Here is a 21,717-nt window from a genome sequence, read left to right on the forward strand (position 1 = left end):
AGGCGGGGACTCAATAAACAACCACTCCCTATGACAACATGTCCCGATTCCCGCCGTAAAGGCATTACTCGAGGCATGCTGTTTTCCCACGGGTTACACAGGACGGTTTCAGGAGTACCATACACATCATCAGTAGCAGCTACCCGAGGGCGCCAAACTACCGCCATGTGCAGATTGTCCCCATCCCTTCCTTCTCGTGCGTTCCGGCAAAACTACAACTGTTGGAATCTCCTCAACATTTCCGTGGCTCTATTTCTTCCCTATTGCCTTCATCCATGGGGATCACAACCTGAGGCACCACTAACAGACGGACAGTGTTGCTAGCCTTCCTGAATCCATTGGCACCGCTGGGCAGACGGATTTACAGCGGCAGATGATGTTAATCTCATTCCTTGGCAGCAGAATCTTTGACATCCAACTGAGAGAACAGCTCCAACAGCCCCAAGGGCCCATATCATCGGTAGTAGCGACCCAAGGGCCCCAACTACCTCCACGTGTAGGCGGTCCCTTCAACGTCCTGTCCCGTATTCCCAGTTATTCTTCCATGGCTTTATCTCCATGACCGTTCAAAACCACGTTCCACACCAGCTCCACTGGTTCCGGTCATGCAGCATAGCCTGCATGACTTCCTGCGGGATCTCGAAAGTCACTCCTTCCGGCGGCAACCACGAGGGCTAAGGTCGTCCGCGTAGCTTGCAACCACCATACCCACTCGAAAAACCAATCCAAAGACGCCATTGTAGATAATGTTCCAAAGTAGTGGACCCAGCACCGATTCCTGCGGAACTCCGAGACTCATAGGCCGGACAACATCCTCTCCCTCATCGAAGGCCGTGATTGTTGTACCCTTTGCCATTCTTGCACCATTCAAACAAGGTACGGAAGTATTTCTCTCCTCACCAATTCTTCAATGAAGGCTTCCCACTAAATGCTCCCAAAGGCGTTCCTGATATCCAGAAGTACCATTATTGGTATCCCTTGTGTAACCATAGCCAGCATCATCCAAGATGGAGAGGACCATCCGTACGGCATTCACTGCCGACCTCCCTTCCTTGGATCCGAATTGGTTCATGTAGAAACCTTCCTTTTGTTCCAATTTCCCTATTCAGCCTGCCAGCCAACATCAATTCAAACAATTTCTCCATAGTGTTGATGAGGCAAATAGACCTGTACCCCATCGGGTCTTCTTCACGCCTTCCCTCCTTTCTGAGAAGGACAAGCTCTTCCATTCACATGGGATCTTTTAATGGGTAAGGACATCATTTAACAGACCCAGCACTGTCAGTGAGATGTCGTAAACCATTATCTTTATATGTTCGGCCAGTATACTCCGGATCAGGACTCTTGCCTTCTTTCAACTTTCTGGAAACAAGCTGCAGTTCCTCCATATTGAATATGGGGCTGTCGTCCGCCACCAGCTCCCTCCATCTGTTGCTGAATCGATCACCTCAACATAGATGGTTCTTTCAGCCTCCTCAACCTCTTCGCCCATGAGGACCTTGTGGAGGAGCTACAAGCCAGCAACTGGCCCGTCTTCAGCTTATTCCTTTCTGCCAGGCTCATTACATGAGGTACCGTCTTAAAAAGTTTAGATGAGAAGGGCTCCTTGGAGGCAACAGAACTGCGACGTCCGCTTTCACGTCTCCTTCTTCAAAGCATGTCTCCTTCCTATCCATCAAAAACTTAAAAGCTTCCTTGTGCCATCTCCACATTATGAGGCCCACGATTTTCTCATTTTACACCCCCTCCGCTAGATGTTAAAGGATGCCGTCATTAGCTGTCACTATCTGTGCTTGGGTGACCGATTGTAGGGTTAGTCTTCAGCACCCTTTTTGCCAGAACCTCCTTATACCGCAATCCTTCCAACCATTCCAGCTATATCCATCTGGACCTGCTTCATTTTCCTTTTGGTGTTCCTATCTATCGACCTCTTGAACACTCCCGAAAGTCCTTCAAGTTTGTGATTAGGTCAATCAAATCATCATCATTCACTCCTCTGTCGACACTGGATAGATAGATGACCTCTCATCATCCTGCGAAAAAGGAGTCAGAACTGCCTGGCTATTACTTCTTCCGTCCCCTGCGCTTCATTGAAGACGATCTCCGCTGCTTAGTGGTACTCTTGGGAGTAGGCTTAACTCCAGTCGTTCCACACAGCTCTTCCCGTTGCAATATTTCATGAGCATCCACCCACTGCAGCCCATCATCAGACGAGCCACACTCAGCCGTCCCCAAATGCAAGGGAACATTCGGTGCCATATTTTCGGGACACACACCTTTAGCTGGTACAAAATCTTCATCATTCGATTCTCTTCCTACATCTTCATCACTCTGCATGTATCACTTCCGCCGCAAAATTTCTTTAAAGTTTCTTTCTTCACGTAAGGCATTAAGCCTAAACATTTGTAATAATTTATTACTCTCAGAGTCCAGGCCCATTCCCCCCTTGAGGATTATTTCGTGGGGTTTCCTTCATACATCGCTTCAGCATCTAGCAATGACAAAAAAGTGATAGCCCATATGGCCTGTATGGCAACCAATATAGGCTGGTCTAAAAACTCAGTGATATAACGAAACAAGAAAAACGCAAACGACGAACACAATAACGAAACAAAACAATGAAGATAATGTAGAAGATCACGTTAACGGAAACAAATCGTAGAGGGTGGTCGAGACACATCTATACTCTACATCCCAAATTAGCGTGGTCTGGGGAGTGAAAACAGTTCAATTTACAAAAACTGGAAATATGAGTAAAAAAATTAAGTATGTTAGTTGATCACGCGGCCCATAGATCGCTTAAATCAAGAAAAAGCATAATTAATATTCATTTATATAAAGTCATTACTTTTCAGATGTATAACTTATTTGACCTATTTTTAAACATTTTTCAATAATTTTATAACTACGTAAAGACTTTCAATAGTTTAACGCAATATTTTTAAATTTAACAAAAGTCATTATAGTAATTTACGTGATTCAGACTGTTTTATCTTAAGTGTAAATTATGGAAATTTTAAATATATATACTTATTACGAACAGTATAAATTAAGTGTTTATTTTTTAATAAATACTGTTTTTAAATTTTATTCCTTGACAAATATGACTACTCTTAATTTTTATACTTTTTTCAAGGGTTTAGTTTGAAGCCTTGTATTTAATATAAGATCCTTGTTCTTAATATAAGAGATTTAATATTGCCTTTTACAATATTCATACAAATTTGTTTGAATAGTTAGTATTAGTTGTGATACTTTATTTCATTAAATTAATATCTTGTGGTAATACAGGATAAGTTAATTGCCTAAAATAATTAATTTAAAAACAGTAATCTTATTTCAAAGAGCGTAAAGCTATTACTTGTAACCTAAGACGGTATGAAGATTATATTTAATTTTAAACTAATGATAAAATCCCCCCAGCCACTATACAATCTGTTCACCGATCCGGTCTCCAGTTGGTGCTGACTAACCAAACTTTCTGGATTGCGCGAGACTTAGCAGGATCACCTCTTGCATGTTAAATGCTAGTGTTGGAGTCGAAAAGCCATGGTCTACTTACTACATGCGTGCCTTTGAATCTCAAACACGCTCACTAATTGAACATGAATAAAGTAAGTAAAAAATAACTAAAAAAGGACAACATCAATAAATGCAACGTGTAGCCAAAACCTACAATTACGCAATTAATTTCGACTTAATCGCATAGCCTACATTAAATTTAAATTGAAAATTTTCATCGTGATAAGCGCCAGAAGACATTCAGTACAATGTCAAATCCAAGAGTACATAATTAATCTAGACGCATTGTATTCGTTAGAACATTAAATGGAACAAAAACTTAACTACAAACAAAAAAACTATGAAAAGTATAAAGTAAGTAAATTATCAGTTCTGTCCGTTCAAGTAATGACCAAAAAATGTGGATAAAATAATAATAATATTAAGAGTAAGCCCCTCGCCTTACAATTACGTATAATTCAGAATAATTAAATATCTATTACAATATTTTTAAAGTATCGGAACACTATTTTTCTAGTATTTTAAAGTAGCCTATATATTCAAGTTTAAATTTCTTAAATATATTCCCGCTAATTATTCAGTCGATCTATTAAATATCTCCACTTCCTTTGTAATTTTTCTTTAAAAGGAAGATGTTAGTACATTTTTCAAGGGTTGCGAACTTTTAATTCCTTACATTTAATCTCTTTATTAAACCCCCATTTAATTCCAGTTATTTTAATCTTGTTCATCCAATACACCTTCTTTGATCTATGATTGTCGCAGAATACGGTGGAAAAAATATATATAAAATAAAATCCTTCTTACTGTAAGTCTTAATCTTTTTACATCTCTTACTTATCCACGTAGCAAGAAATGTTTATATTTATTTGAAAAGAAATGTTTATTTGAAAAGAAATCAAATATTACTATGTGATTACTTCTCGTAAAATCAAACATTATATCACCCAACCAGTAAAAATTAATTCGTTAGATATTGTCTATGTCACGAAAAATATAAAATCGGCTGTTCAAAATTGTTTGCTATTCTAAAACCCAGTTAAACTGAAAGTATATATAGACAAATAGTGTTTTCTCTATATTCATTCTTATAAATTTAAATGGCTTTTCTGGTAAGAGTATCGCATTAATTCTAGTTCTAAGATAAACATACTATCAAGGATTTCTTTGAAGTACTGGATTTCCAGTTTAATCTGTCCCCTAATGAACTTTTAGTGGCAATGAAAGAATATTTCTCTTCTATTTTGTCTATTTTTAAATGATACCGAGAGAACGCGTGATTCTTGTATTTTCACGTCATTATTTTTGGCCAAACAATGGTATTTTTTCCAACTTCACTCATTGTTCTCGAATTATATTGAGCAAAGAAAAATGGACGCAGATTCTATGGCTGATCATTACTTTGACTCCATTATTATTTGCCAATTTCTTGAACGATACAACTTGAATTATCACATGATGATCGACTCTGAGGCATGTTTATCTACTCATAAACCATCTCCGTCTCATTTCCCCTCCATTTCCAGTTAATGTTACAGTTCTTAATAATTTACTTTTACATGCTTATGATTCTGTAAAAAATTAGGTACAACTTACGTCAGAAATGAAGGTTCCCTAAATTAGGTTATTTTAAACCGACATCGACAGCTTGTAGAAGGGAAAGTAGTTTCTACATCGTTGTAAATAAATAAAATCTAACCGAAAGTAAAAAATTATTATTTGATACCTGAATTTCCTTTTGTAACACTTAAACACAACACAAAATATCTGCATGTTTTTTAATGTTTTTGTTAATTCAAAACTCGAAAGAAGCCGTATCACTGATCTACTGTTTAAAAATTGCATTATATACATAAATATTAAGATATAACTTCACACCACTAAATATTTCTCTATTTAAAATACATATCTAAAATCGTAAAATCTTTTCAATAATCAAAAAAATTAGATAATACCGTATAAAAAATATTTTTAAAATATAAGTTATACATTTTACTTGCTATTATGAAACAATTACATAAATACTGCATATCATATGAAATTCGAGGTGAAGCTAGCAAACAGTACAACTTTATATTTTGATTATGTGGATATTTTATTATGACGCTACAGAGTAACATAAATAACATGAAATTATTTGAGAGATAATTTTTACGCAATTAAAAATATTTCCATAAAATAATTAGAAAAATTTTATTTCAGCTGCATTATCAGGCGACTATTTTTCTATAAAATTTGATATATTTCTGTGAAAGAAACTACTCGGTCCAATACCGTTAAAATCTATTATAACATTGTTATTAAATAAAAAAATACAAGCATAAAACTCTTAAAATACGAAGCAGATGGATAGAGTTATCTATTAACTAACTTCTACAAACTGCTGGGTTAGAAGTAGATTTCTGAATTGTAATTATCATCTTCATAAAGATAAGTTTATTCTTCGACGGGAAAAAATTGTACACTAAAAACCTAAAAAAATATCTAAAAATAAATACAATATATGTAATTAATTTAACAATTTTTTATTTGGAGTGGAATAGTTATGAATACTTAAATAACTTGCATCAAAACATATGAGGAAAGAAGTAAAATTTTAATTAATGAAATATTTTGATCTTAAAGGAAGACACATCGGTTCGAATCAGGCGTCATCTCCTTTTGTTTTAACTTTTATTTTTTTTAAATTTAAATATGTTGATTTAATAATTAATCCCTGATTGTAAAAAAAAGTTTTATAATAAATAATAATAAAAAAATGAAAAAATTATTAGTGAAATAAAATTTTATGTACTTTTAAAAATGTGTTAATGTAATTTAACAGGCATTATTACATATGTGTATATGTAATACACATATTATTATTTCTGATTATTTAATATTAATTGAAAATTATTATTTCGAATCGTATTATTTTTGGATTTCCTATTTTAATTTCTGTTTAATTTAATTACATTAAAGTTAACTACAGAGTGACTGAAAAATAAATCCTAACAAGAGTAACATATACACTGAGGCATACATGCCCAATCTTTAATAAATTGCAAAATATTCTTATCATTTTGTTTATTACTCCTCGGATATTTTCGGACAATATTCTCCCTAAGTTGGAGCTGACCATTTTGTTTATTTGCTTTTTGTTGCCAATCATTTAATCGCTCTTTGGTTCGATGTAATTCGTTGTTCTTAATTTGTGTACACGTTCTCTAGTTTTTAATTTTTTTCTCTATATTCATCATCCTCTCTTATTCTTTCCTTGGTCTTAACGTTTTCTTCCTCTTTATTTTTATCATCTCCTCTTAATCTTTTAATTCTTTCTTTGATTTTAACCTTTTCTTCCTGTTTATTATCTTCTCTTAATTGTTTTATTCTTCCCTTGTTCTTAACATTTTCTTCCCCTTCATATTCATCTTCCTGTCGTTTTTTTGAGATATATTTCTTCATGTTATCTTTATTTTTCTTGTATGATTTTTTTTTCATTTGTGATATTTCACCAAATAATCCAATAATAAAAAAATGAAGAATATTTTACACTGTGGAATAGTTTAATTATTATTAACGTTTATTTATACGACACACCAGAAATCTAAAATTTTTGTTAATCAGCAACTCATAAACATATACGAATAATACTGATCTATTAATACGAGTAATAAAGGAACTTACTCTATCCTAAGATTTCATGTAATAATGTTATTAAAAAGTAATATTTCAGCAGTTGTGTAACTGTCCACTTTAATAAAGAACTGGAGGATCTATCTCACTTCAAATAAAATAAATTTAAATGAAGTTCAACAAAAAATGTGTATATGTAATTTAATAGGCGTACACAGAAATTCTGTGTACATTTGCTGTGTGTGTGTGTGTGTGTGTGTGTGTCTACATCTGTTTTTATCTGTTTATATTCTCCGGAACCAGCGTAAGGTATTACTTCAGAAGATGAATGAGGGTGATATGTATGAATGTAGATGAAGTGTAGACTTGTTCAGTGTCGGTAGGTCGACTATTCTGAGACGTGAGTTAATTGAAACCCAACCACCAAAGAATTTTGACGGATTTGATTACTAGATCGTGGATCTAGTAATCAAATCCGTATAGAAGTAACTACCTTTAAGGGGACCTAATACTCTCGACTTCGAAATCAGCTGTTTGTGTTAACGAGTTCATCACTGTACCAACCCTATGGATTACCTATATCACACTGGTCCAAGAAAATGCTACCTTTAAGAGCCATTTCACAACTTTCTTCATTAAGTATCCTTGCTCTTTATGGTCTGCATATTGTCATAATTCTTTTTATTTTTAAGTAAATTACTTTGTAAGCAATCTAGGAATTTCTATTAAAGTAAGATTTTGTTAAACTACTTTTTTATACTTTTTAATCACGATTTGCCATGATATTTGTTTTTTATCTTAATAAAGAAACTTTAATTAAAATTATTTATTTTTATGAGCTCGAAGCGAAAAACTTAGGTATTTCATTTTTTATTTCACGTACTTAAATAACTTATAGTTGAAAAGTTATTCTTTTTTTATTTTATATTTCAAAATAATAAAACTTTTTCTATACTTTAATTTTAGAAAAGGATTCTTCTTTGCAAATAAATAAATTATTCACGAAAGAAAATCCAATGTTTAAAACTACTCATAATAAACTTTTGTATTTTGGTTGTCGTGTACGTATGTAAACCTATCTAGAGGCTGGTGAAGAATTAAGGGCATCAAAAAAATAACAGTTTTCATAATAATTTTCCTATGAAAATTATTATTTTTTTGATGCCCTATTTCTAATTAAAATCTGAATGAAAATGTTTATTTATTTAGTTGGTTAAGCAAAGCACTCGAATATTGAGAATGCTTATTTTCTATGATTATGATGATAATGAGACTATGCAATGAACAAATTCCAGACTATTGGAATTAAACACAAATGTTACTATTCATAGAAAAATTTACATCTTGTCAATTTGCTGAAAGCTCTTTGAAGACAGTAGGTTGCTTTTAATGATTGGAAGCGTTGGACCTACTGATATTTTGAGAGATTTAGAACAGCATTGTCTTTTTAGTTTAGTTTTAAATCGGTGAAATTATAAAAAGGCTTTTTATAATAGAGATCTTCAAGTTTCAAGTTAAAGAACGTATCAAAATATAGATTATAATTTTTCTTAACAAGGTAAAGGTTCTATAATTTAAACACGTTGTATGTTTAGCTTGTAATAATAGCCAGTGTGTTTTATTGGAATTTAGTAGGTCACTCATCAAATCCAATTGTTTATTCAGCAAGTCTCGCTGAAGATGTTATTGCTGTAATTACTTAGCTTCTAGTCGGATAGAATAATAGCATAATTTGTATAACTGATAATATTAGAATTCATTCAATCGAGAACAGATCGTTAACATTAAAAATGAAACAGAAAAAGTATTAAGACTTCAGTGATAGCATTAATATTTATTTCACAACATTTTGTATTATAAACTGTGCAGAGTACCATCCCGCAATTGTAAGGTTTTTGAAGTATAGCAGTAACAATAACAAACAAAAGTACACAAATTTCTTAGGAAAAAAATCCCTGATAAAATAAACTATTACTTGATTATTATTAAACATCATCATACAAATAACTTTTTCTCAAACTATATTTGTTGATAATTCTTAATCTCAGATGAGAAAGAAATTTCAATTTATTGGAACAAAAAGAGACAAAGCAGAAACAGCAAAAAATTAATATCGTAATATATTCTATAGTTACCATCAGTTTTACATTTTATACACACTTATTAAATAACTTATTTACATGAGCCGTTATTTTTTTTTTTACTTATTTTACTTTCCACATTTTATGGAATAACATTTAAAGTACTTGTAAGAAAAAGTTCTTATTAATTTAAAGTATAAACGAGTTAACTCTTTTATACAATTTAAAGAATTGTGTTGTATCTGTAGTTTATATTTTTTTAAAACTTATTAATGAATAAATTAAAAAAGTGATACTATTATATTCACGTACCAACTTTATTTAATATCACCTTAGTACTCGATTTTTAAACTTGACTTTTCTTTACTTCGTTCGTTTTGTAAAAAGGTTTATTTCTTTTTTCCTTTAGATTAAGAAAATTCTACACGGTTGAAAGGGAGTGGTGTAAAACGATGTAGATTAATAGTTACACTCTAAAGAAGGGAAACTATAACAGCAGTTTAGCGGATCGAGAACTTGAGAAAGTAGATGTTTATGGGCAATCGACGTTACGAAATAGGCCCCTTGAGTTGCGTGAAAAATGACCCTAAGCCAGCAGCTGTACGGGTCCAAAGGCCATAACACTCTTTTGCCTACTCCGTTAAACTCACCCTGCGCTTTATTCTACTTCCTATATCTAGTAACGAGCTCCAGTCTGAGTGGTTAAATATTTACAAAACGGGTTACAGTTTAAACATATTCCATCCAATGGAACGTATTTTGTATGGCTGAATAAGCATTGCTGGTGGTTCACTTTTATCTGGTAGCTAAGCAGTGCTGTTCTATAATGTATTGGGTCACATAAACGTTTTTCTCCAAATAATAATTCTATGGGAAAAAATTATTAAAATAAAAAGCAATTTTACTACAAATTAATCCCATTTAGTCTATCCAAAAATGTAAGTTACATTACTAAAATATTATTTTATAAGCGATTTATCTTCTGAGCACAGAGGAAATAATTTAACACTTAATTACCGAATCGGATTTAATGTTAGTAATCAGATTCAATCAACATATTTTCAAAGTGTTACTAATTTTAGAGTGTTACGAACCTCAACATTATTGCGTTGTTACTAATTAATTTAATCAAAGTAATAATTAATGCATTGAAACGCTAAATATTCTGAAAAACGTTTCTAACCTGATGAGAAATAAAAATAAAAAATAAAAACAATACCAAACTTGCAATCTGATTTAAAAACCGAAAAGCGTGTGAACACAGTTTATGAAGTGAGTTGAACAACTCACTAAATAAATTTGAAGTCTGTAACTATAAATGCGGTATGGAATAGTTTTTTGAATATGAAAAATGTAAGCCTGATCGGAATTCGAAACCTGGATTAAATAGCTGAAAGAATCTGACTGCTTATTTAACATGCAAAATACAAAAGACAATGATGGAGTAGAAAATAATAGGAAAAAGATACGAGGTAAGTAGAATGTCACAACTTTGGACAGCAGAAAAGACAAAAAAGTTTAATAGAGAGATAAGAGATAAATAGAATATATATAATTGAAATAAGTAATATGAGACCATAAAAAAAAGTTGAGATAACGCCAATGATGTTATGTATTATTTGCATAATAATAGAAAGGAATGGTGTACAAATCTTTCTACTCAAAGAAATAGCAAAATGTTTACAAAGAGAGATTTTTACCAATGGTAGGATAATTTTTATCAGAATAGGAGGAATTAATCCAAACGAATAGAAAATGCTTTATAAAGTATTTTCTAAAAACTGAGGAGTTTTTGCGTGAGTAGACAATTTATTTCCTAAAACGATGCTGAAAGTTTGCCGTGCTTTTCAAGAAATGTTAAAAGTCAATTTTTCATAATTTCTTCAAATACGTTAGAAGATACGGACATAATGAAATTGGGAAAATTTAGAAAGTTTACAATTTTGTCAGTTAATAATATTTTTAATTTACAAGATTTATTTTTTTGTAAATTTAAGTGCCGAGTTTTTCTTAAGGAGAGAAATACAACGAAAGACTGAAAGCAGGCAGGAAATAGTTCTCTGCTGTATAAATAAGGGATGAATGACGCTAGTTCGGTTGACTTGATAAAGGTTTTTATTTTAAACTAGTATTGTCCCCGATCATGGCAGGGAAAACATAAAATATTGCTGCAAGTTAAAATATTAATTTATACCCTATGTATAAAAACAGGTTGTCACCTTACTTTGAAAGCTGAAGTAACTAACGGAACTGAACTAACTGTAATTTCTCAAGATTGGGAAACACAGTTTGATCAAGACCAGTACTGCGAAATTTCTCTGTATCTTCTGAGGTGCTGGGATTAGTATGAAGCAAAATTACCTTCAAAATATATTATTATATATTAAAGCAGGTTAATTATTTACAAAAAATTCATCGATATATTTATCGTTTCCTTTAATCTACATTAACAAAATACTATTGAGAATATTAAGTTATAAATAAATATTTAACCTAACCTTTTAAACGTGTTCCTGAGATTTGGTGTTGTTGATTTAAACTTAGAGCTAGTTGATCGAACAACAGAAATTATATTACATTATTCGGTACGTGTACATTACAGGACGAATGAGTTGAGCCTTTTTTATCCTTCACTAACTTAACTCATGGTGGTATAATCTGCGATTTTCTTCTGTTCTCCTTTAAAAGTATAATTGTTATTTACAACTGGATGTTGTTTTTTAGCATAAAGAAAGTACTATTTAAAACGATTCGACACACATAAAATAACAGTTGAAAAAAGACAATGCAACAGGTTTTAAATTAAAATCCGCAAATCCTTACTTATTAATGCAAAAATGTATGATGTTTTTCTTTCAGGTCGGTTGGTTAAGAGCGGAAGATCAGACGGTTCTAAGCTTGCATACAAGCCTTGTAACCCACAATCCTCGAATAACGTTAACACATGATAATTATCGATCATGGCAACTGCACATAAGGCAAGTTAAAGAATCGGATAGAGGATGCTACATGTGCCAAGTCAATACAAGGATTATGAAAAAACAAGTTGGATGTCTGGATGTTCATGGTAAGTTCATAATAAAGAAACCATTACTCAACATTTCTTTCATTCTATTAATTAATTTAAAATTTGAGTTATGTTTCTAACTGCCATAAAACAACTTTGGTTGTTGCTTAGAATGGGAACATTTGAACTCCGGAAGTAGCTTTACTTTTATTTAAATTAGACAGTTTACCTATTACTGTTACTATAATTTAAATTTTTCTTGAAAATAATCACATTTAATAATTAAAGTCCGTGATCTTTACCTTTTTTTTACCCGACTATGACAAAGACAAAAGAAGAAGAATTTTTTTGTGTGTTAGTAAATATGTTTATATACAGATATATATATGTGCATTTATTAGTGTTCATTCTCTGAAGTCCAAAGGGTGAAACCGATGTTTTTTTTTGTCAAATAAGGTATTATTGAATTCGTTTTGAACTGTAGGTGGCATAGAATAGATAATATCACGAAATGATAGAGTAGTCGCCATGATAGCCACCATTATGTCAGACAAAAAAAAATAAATATTTTTTCAACCTCCAGCAACATGGATATCGAATGAAAGCTCTTGGCAATAGGATTTTGAAAATATGTAACAATAATATATGTATAACAATTGTCGTATGACAAACATTATCTGTCACAATGTCGGATTTATGGAAATCAAATGAAAGCGCTTGACAAAAAAATTTTGAAAATAATAAAATGTAAACGTTAATTAACAAAAAAATCCGACTATGAAAAAAAGTACATATGTACTATAATTTATAGGTAGTCGGTTAAAGTAAAATTCAAAAAACAAGTTCGGTATTATAAGTATTATCATAATGAAAAATGTTTTGAACATTCAATAAAAAAGAATAAGTTATATTTATAATATAAGTGTAACTTTCGCTACATTATATTTACTGATATAATAATAATTTACATTATATTTATCATATAACAAGCATTTATGATGTAATTACTTGTGTGTTACTATATCCATATATATTAATACGTATATTTATTTATTCTAAGCCGAAGTCGGAGGATTTTAAACTTTAAATTTATCCGATGGAAGACCTCCAACCTAATTAATTTGATTAAATATTACTACATTTATCCATTACGTATGATTGTTTGTAGCCCACACATACTTTTGTGTCAGTTCAGGTGTATTCAGAGTGCGCCTGTAGCGCGTGCTCACACAACACAATAAAACAATAACTAGATAACACAATTAAGTTGTAGCCAGAAAAGTGAAGCTATTTTAACAATTGAAAATGAAATTATTACGAGAAAAATAGTGGTGAAATAACATTAGTTAGTTCTAATTGTTACTGTTATATAATGGAAATATAAAATGATCTTAGTAAAATTTAATAAAGAAGATTTATTTTAACATTAAGATAAAATCCATTTTCTACAGTTAGACTAAGTTTTCTTCAACACTACTTTTTTATTCTTTTTGGTGTTTGGTTCCTTTACTTTAGCTTCATAGACTACGCTTTTACTTTATGACTATACGGCAGGCTTTATGACTATATTCAGTGATATAACCTTACAAAACTTAGCTTTTGTGTGAATCGTTTGAGGTTATTATTCTGGGACTCCTCTCAAAAACAGTAAGAAACTGTAAATAAAATAACGTAATAATATTAACATGTCAACAGTTTCTTCCAACAGTTACGTTTTTAAGCACGAGGAAGAAATATAAGAGCATAATAAGAAAGATCGCGATGTATGCGATTTATAATAATAAATTATTACAGTATATTAATAATTTCAGTTGTAACAATGATATCGAATGCAATAAATAATATTATAACTGGAATTTAATAACGGAATATTTTTACCTAGTAAATGGAAAGAGTTTTATTTCTTAAAGTTCTTCAGAGTAACAAAACAATGAATTTATCGTAAAGCAGATGGTTTTTGGATATAATGTATAAAATAACCAAGAAACTTGATTTGATTATATAATAAGTACTCGTTAAAAGAAAATCTATCTTTTAGTTCTGAATTCCGTATTGGGAATCCCTTAATAAAAACAATTTATTGAGTTATAAACATTCTCCTGATTATTAACATATTTAAGTAGCATTTACAATTACTACTTTAAACTTTTTTATTTTATTTTCCGTATTCTTTTGGTTTAGATTTGACTTCTATATAATAATTAATCATCTCAAATTGTATTTCGGTGAGTGTTACTTAATTTACAAAAAAAGGTTACAAAGTAAGGCTACAAATAAACAAAAGTCAAGAGCAGTACTTCAGACAATGGATTATGCAAACAATGGAAGTTTCTATAGGAGAAATAGTAATATATAACATAGTAATTTTCGATACATGTAATATGTATGGAAAAAAATACATATTATAGTTGCCCCAGAGAATCTAATGAGATATCACCACGTGTCACGTGCTGGTATCTCATTATATTATTGTTTTCCAAAACATTATTTTTGCGCGTAATTATTATTTTTATTTAATTTTTCGACTTTCAAAAAATACGGGCGCTCAGATAATACATTTATGCTGTTGTGTATTCAATTCTTTCCACTTGACTTGATTAAATATTAAAAAAGTTTAATGACTCAATCTTGTAAACAATCACAATTCCTTAACCAATGACTAATGCTCTGACTGGTATTAGTACAGGACTATAAATTTGTACATGCAGTTAAAAATGATGTCTCGTCACGATTATATTTAGATCCGTCATTTGTAGTACACAATGTGTGTATAAAGAAATAAACTTTAGTCCAGTTTATATCGTGTTCAGTGAAGATATTGGCATAGTTTTTGTGCGGTCATATTATTTTATAATTACTCATTATTTTTCTTATAATATATTATTTTTTGTTTTATTTTTGTTTGTGTGTGATTAGTGCGATTTGTTATGGCAAAATTTAAAATCGTAGTTAAGAAAAAAACTTAGGGGTCAAGCATGTAACCCACCAGGTTGGTCTAGCGGTGAACGCGTCTTCGCAAATCAGCTGATTTCGAAGTCGAGTTCCAACGTTCAAGTCCTAGTAAAGGCCTAGTACGGATTTGAATACTATGGCGTGGATACCGGTGTTCTTTGGTGGCTGGATATCAATTAACCACATATCTCAGAAATGGTCAACCTGAGACTGTAAAGACTGCACTTCACTTACACTCATACATATCATCCTCATTCATCCTCTGAAGTAATACCTGACGGTGAAAAAAAAAGGGTCAAGCACCTGAAATTATCAGTAATGTTTATGATTTTATGAAAAAAGAACTTCTAAAAGTAGGTAAATTAACTGACGATGAACATATAATTTTTATTCAAAAATGCAAAGGAAGAACTACTGCGGCTTCTTCCGCAGTAAGAAGCCGCAGTTTCTTGCTTATACTAAAAAAGTATAAACAACATTCGAAATCTGTCAGTGGACTGGACAGTTTTGATTTGGTGTAGTTAAAAGAACATTTAATGAAGTTCATTCAAAGAAGAATGAATTACCTACTCTAAAAAAAATTAGACAAGAACTTAAGTCATCTGTTGATTTTAAATGTAGTGAATCAACGTTAGCTGTTGAAAGAGTTAGGTTTCAAATGGCATAAACCTGAAAATAACAGAAAACTTTTAATTGAAAAATCCGATATCAGGTGATATTAATAGTAAACTATTTACTTAGTAAATAGTTTACTCATTTACTTAGTAACTGAATAAGCATATTCCTTTAACTATGCTGTCTAGATAATGAGTTTCTAATTGAAGTTGACAGCTGTTTGAAATTGTAGGAGTTGACTCATAGAATCTGTACTTTTATCCAAAAAAAAGAGAAATTAGTGCAAGACTTGAGAGAAATGTTGAAAGTTTAGAATAAGCTTCCTAAAACTAGATAGATTAACTAAACACTATATGCACTTACTGTTCTGTCCTTAACTTTCACTAGGAGAAGTGGAACATATATTTTTTTGTTACCAAAGAAATAAATCAACAGACTACCACAACCAAATTATCATGATTTTACTACAACATTCTTACTAATTTAACTTACCTTAAAAATATAGTAATTTAATCATTTTTTACTTGTCTACTGCAAGGATAAGGTCCCCTTCTGTTAATAATTGTGTACTGTCATATTTTGCTTTGAATATTATCATATACTATAATCAGTTTTACTTCTCGCTGACAATGTACACTACAGTCCATAATACAGAAGTACTATATATTTAACAATACCTTTTAGCTTCATCATTTAGGACATCTACTTTTACTAATTATCGTTTATTAGCAAATGGTATATTTCTCGATTTGTAAGGTACTGAGATTAGGTATTCCTGAAATCATATATAATTTGGTAATATCCAGTCGAATAATCAGGGTAAAATATATTTTAAGCTATCATTTTATTTAAAGCCCACTGGACAGGTCTAATGGTTAACTTGTTGAAAATCAGTTGTTTAACAGCTAATTTTCAAGGTTAAAGGTTATGAGGTTCAAATCCTGCTAAAGGTTAGTTACTTTTATACTTATTTGAATGCAAGGCAGTGGATGCCAATGTATTTTGGTGAGGGATTCAAATAACTATACATTTCAGAAATGGTTGATCAGAGGCTGTAAAGAATACATATCATCCTCATCTCATTGGGGCAGGAAGGTTTGCTTATTGTACATTAATTGAACAGATTGCAACGTACACACTAGGAGTAAAAAAAACATTACTTAAAGAAATTATAATGATCATTTGTGTCATGGGGAGTTTTATTGTTCATTATATGTACTTGTATATCTTAACTAATCCTCCCAGAAAAATCTCATCTTTAAAGATTTTTCAACAAATCAGAAACAAATGCTCACTTTTACTGACACTATGAGTGGGTTAAAACATTTCAATTTCATAGTTTTATTTATTTGAAAACCTTCTTTCCAGTAATCTATTTACAAATTATCATTCCAGCACCATAAATAGCTATAATTTTGCTTGATGGAAACATTTTGAATTATTGTAAATGATGAGATCGAAGTACTGAGGATACTTTCAAATACTTTTAAAATGAAATGTATAAAAAATAAAACAAAATTTATTTATAAAACTTATAATAGAGATGATAATCTTAAAGTAAAGATGTTTTTTTTGTGTGTCATACGCATTATTCTCTTAACTGCTGGTGTAAAAATAATTTAGATAAGCTGACTACATTTTGCTGAATGATACAAGTAAATAGTAAATAAACCCATCTATTTAATGAAGATAAGGGCATGAATGTAGGTGGAGATTTATTTAAGAGATAGTTGGGGAAGGTTTTAGTTTATGAAGTGACACAGTTTTACTTCAGTGTTACGTTATGACTCAACCGTGGCAAAAATGATGTTTTCTCAGGTTCAATATGAGACAAATTTGCTGAAAATTAAATTTGCAGCAGAATTTGATTTATCTTAATCCTGACTTAATGTATAAATATTAAGTCAGGATTAATATAATACGCACACAGAATTTCTCATACCATTACGATGAATTAATTGAACATCATATCATCTGATGAACATCACTTCGAAAAACAGTAATGAGTAACTTTTTTAAGTGAAATAAAACAAATAAAAACAAATTTTTGTTAAGTCGCCCTTTATGTTCATTATATTATGTATTACCTTTACATAAGATACTCTATTATACTAGAATTTTTTCAAGTAAACATATTATTATACAAAAAATTCCTACTAATATGTAAACAATACTTAAATATATTTTCATTCATTTTAGAAAACCAGTGTTTTTGGTAGTATGAATAAGGAATGTATTGTATTCACATTACAATAATATTCTTCAAGTACTTTTTACATTTTATATTTAGAAATGTAAAATTAAAGATACTATTATTCTATTAAGTAGAATATTATTAGTCTAAAAAGTAAACAATTGGGTTCAATTTATAGAAATCATCTTTTTATGTTCACAAAGTAATTTGTTATCTTTGTTATTTACCTAAATGATGAACATTTTATTTGCATTTCCTTTCTTTTGTTTCATTTTTCCCTTTGAATTTAATCTGTATAAATGTATAAATAGCACTTTTTAACTACCCATGTTTGGAATTACTTGATTTTACCAGTCTGTAGTTGTAATTGTTTTTTTCAACATCAAAATTTACAGAATTCTGTAAATATTTTTTTAGAGTTTCTGAGATGAATTTTTTAGTCAAAATAGAAAGCCTGACTGGAATTCAAATCCAGAAATTTCAAGATCAAAGACATAGACAATACCATTCCTGCATGGAAAAAGTATAAAAATGTTAATAAAAATAAAAACAACGGCAGTAAGTAGAACAATGACAGAAAAATCTAAACTAAGTCTAGGACAAAATAAAGATATATAGACGTAGCTTTAAAACAATGGAGAGAAGAAACAAATCTAATAAATCTTCTCGTCTTTGTGTACAACCTTTTTAGTTTATTAATCTATTTCTGAGACTTGTGTTTGTAATACAGAAATGAGCGTGTTCTACAGTTGATGGTTTTTTATTCAGATTAACTCAGCATTTTGTTGAGCTTATTTCTTTTAGGAAAAAATTTCCAAATCTTCTCTCTGAAGTATTCAGTTTAATTTTTATTTTGTGTTAATTGTTACGTTACTTATATTTTGAGGAGCAGCTCAGTAAGTTATTCTAGAGTAACTTGATATTTTATAATATTGAATTCTTCAATGTGGCTTATGAAAGACATGGATGAGTAAAGTATCTGTCGATTATGCTTCTAAAAGCAAAATTTAAGTGTGGTTTTGATATTATAATTAAAAGTATATTTCATTGAAGGTAGTGGATAATTTTTTTATTTTTTAGTGAAGCCAAAAATATCTGTTCACTATGCTTGTTTTCACTGTGAGGTTTGATTTGTTTATTTCTTATGTGAGAATATTTCCCCCAAAATTGTGTATGACCGTTATATCACAAGGTACCAATAGCACATCTGTGAAAATGTTACCAAGTTAGGTTTGTCTTTTGCAAGTATTGTAACTATTCTACGTGTTTTACAAACATTTTTTTTAAGTTGCTGAAAGTAAATGTTCTTTAACAGTCCCAAAAACTTGTTTGTACAACTTTTAAGAAATTTGATTTTGTTTTGCAGAAAAATTTACTATTTTAACTATTTGTTAGGTTCTTGAATCCAGTACCAGTTTGTGTTTTAGCTGTTCTTAACAAAGTCAAATATTTATGATATCGGTACATTCTTCACAATTATACCAAAACATAGACCACTGGTGGGCCCAAAAATCATATAAAAGATATTAGGGTTCCTACTATTTTCTCCAGTTATGTTATATAAATAAGATGATTTGACACTATCTTTTTATGATAATTAAAAAAAAAATTATTTAAAAATATAATTACATTTAACTAATAATTTGACCTTATTATATAAAAATTACTTCATCATCGTTGAAATTGATTTATTTTTGAAATAAAGAAGAATTTTTAAAAACTCTTGTTAAAGCTAACTTCACTGACTAAAATGGAATCCAGGGATTCAAGAGAATTTACAGGAGTAAATAGTAAAATTATATAGGGATATGATCTAATGTATCTGATCTTAAATTAAAATTACTAGTATTTATAAAATTAAAACTTAGATTGAAAAACGTAAATAAATAATTAAAAATGAAACGTAGACCTTTAAAATTAAAAATATTTGTAGTTGTTTCAGTATGAAGAAATATTTCAGCTGTACGAATTATAGAGGAATAATTTAGAAGCCCGAATCTGAAGAAATTTGTGAATGTGGTTCATTCAAAATTCCACTTTCCTCAAAAAATAATAAATAAAAACAATTATAATAATGTTAATTTTGTTTAGAATTCTAAAATAATAATCATCTGTTAAAATTTAATTTTTTTATGGTGCGTATTGTAAAAATGCTAAAAAATCATGCTGAGAATTTTCCTGTTCATTCCGATGCAACAGAAATATATCAAGTAAAATATTGATACAATACTCAGTAATATAAAAAATCATATTTATTAAAGTTACTTACCAGTATTAAATAGTTCCAAATTTAAGTGCACAAGCTTTTAAAGTTTTTATTTAAGTCATTCTTACATCAAATAAAATGCCATAAAAATATGAATGATAAAATCACCGATATAAAAAAATATAATAATGAAGATTAAAAAAAAATTGCCTCTTACTTTTACATTCCATGTTTATCTCTCCAAGAAGGTTTTCAAGATTGCCGAAAAAAATTAAAAATTAAAGCAAGCGTAAATAATCAAAAAACAAAAAAATATAAAAAAACTGACAACACAATTTTTCTTTTATTTTCTTTTTTTTTTTTTTAACCTCCGGGTCCACCGTTAGGCATTCTTCAGAGGATGAAGATGAATGATTTGTAGCGTATGTGTAAATGCCATGCCTGACCGGGATTGGAACCCAGGACCTCCGGATGAAAGGCCGAGACGCTACCACTCGCGCCACGGAGGCCGGCTACAACACAATTGTAGGACTTCTCCGTCCACGGCTTTTTTCTGATGCACGGCTTACACACACAACTTATTAAAAATATTTATCATTTCATTTAAATATAATATTTTTATACAACAGCTGTACGTCAGTGCTACACTAGCGCTCCTTGTGGTGCGCAAAGATCGTTTAGTATACTAGTAGATTGTTCCCTAAATCAACATAAAGAAAAGATTTACGTAAAATACAAAAACCCTTTTTTATAATTTTCTGGCTTTTAAATAAAAATTTACATCTCAGGAACAAATTTAATAAATTTAATTTTTTCATTCTACATTACTAAATTTCAGGTTTTCCAATCAAGTGATTAAAAAGTTAATTTTTAGTTCATTAATGTTTTGAAGATTCTGGTATAGTAGACAAAATTTTTTTATTCTAAAATTTAATCAATTTTAATGTGAAGAACCTTATCAGTTCAAAACTGATTTCGCAAAACTGAATTAAGTGGACATTATGAGAATTAGTCAAAACTCAAAATTCAGAAACCTAGGCAAAATAAAAGAAATAAAGAAATTTCATATATTTCCATAAAAATGAAACCAATCTGCTAAAAAAAAGTCATAGTGGAGGAGACATCTACTAAAAATATAATTCAAGCATGAAAACTAAATTCAGCATAACAGGAATAAGTTTTGACTCTCAACAATTTCTATCAAAACTCTCTTTTTTGAAAATATTTAAATACTTACTACTTAAATTCAGAAAAAAGAATATATGATTTTAGCTAATAAAACATTTTTGTTTAACCAAAATAATACTTATTAATATTTTGTATTAACGGTTTAAGAATTATTACGCCTTTGTTAAGAATGATTTAATATATATACATTTGAAAACTTAATATTTCCATATGTATTTATTTCATGTAGAATGTTGAAGTAAAGGAGATATGTATGAGATATATATTTCTATTAATAAAAAAACAAAAAAACTGATAGATAACGGAAAATTATGCGTTTCCATGCAGAACTTTTATA

The 21,717-nt window shown here is 30.2% G+C and overlaps 1 protein-coding gene across 1 annotated transcript in view; it reads left to right on the forward strand.

The window, feature by feature from the left end:
* LOC142317499 (lachesin-like) overlaps positions 1 to 21,717 on the forward strand; it is a 345,180-nt gene that overhangs the window by 93,669 nt on the left and 229,794 nt on the right. Inside the window, exon 3 of the mRNA XM_075354060.1 lies at positions 12,078 to 12,285. Within this exon, the coding sequence (XP_075210175.1) occupies positions 12,078 to 12,285 (208 nt within the window). The remainder of the gene's footprint in view (positions 1 to 12,077; positions 12,286 to 21,717) is intronic.

The sequence above is a fragment of the Lycorma delicatula genome, chromosome 1, assembly GCF_047948215.1.
Source record: "Lycorma delicatula isolate Av1 chromosome 1, ASM4794821v1, whole genome shotgun sequence".
NCBI classification, from domain to species: Eukaryota; Metazoa; Arthropoda; class Insecta; order Hemiptera; family Fulgoridae; genus Lycorma; species Lycorma delicatula.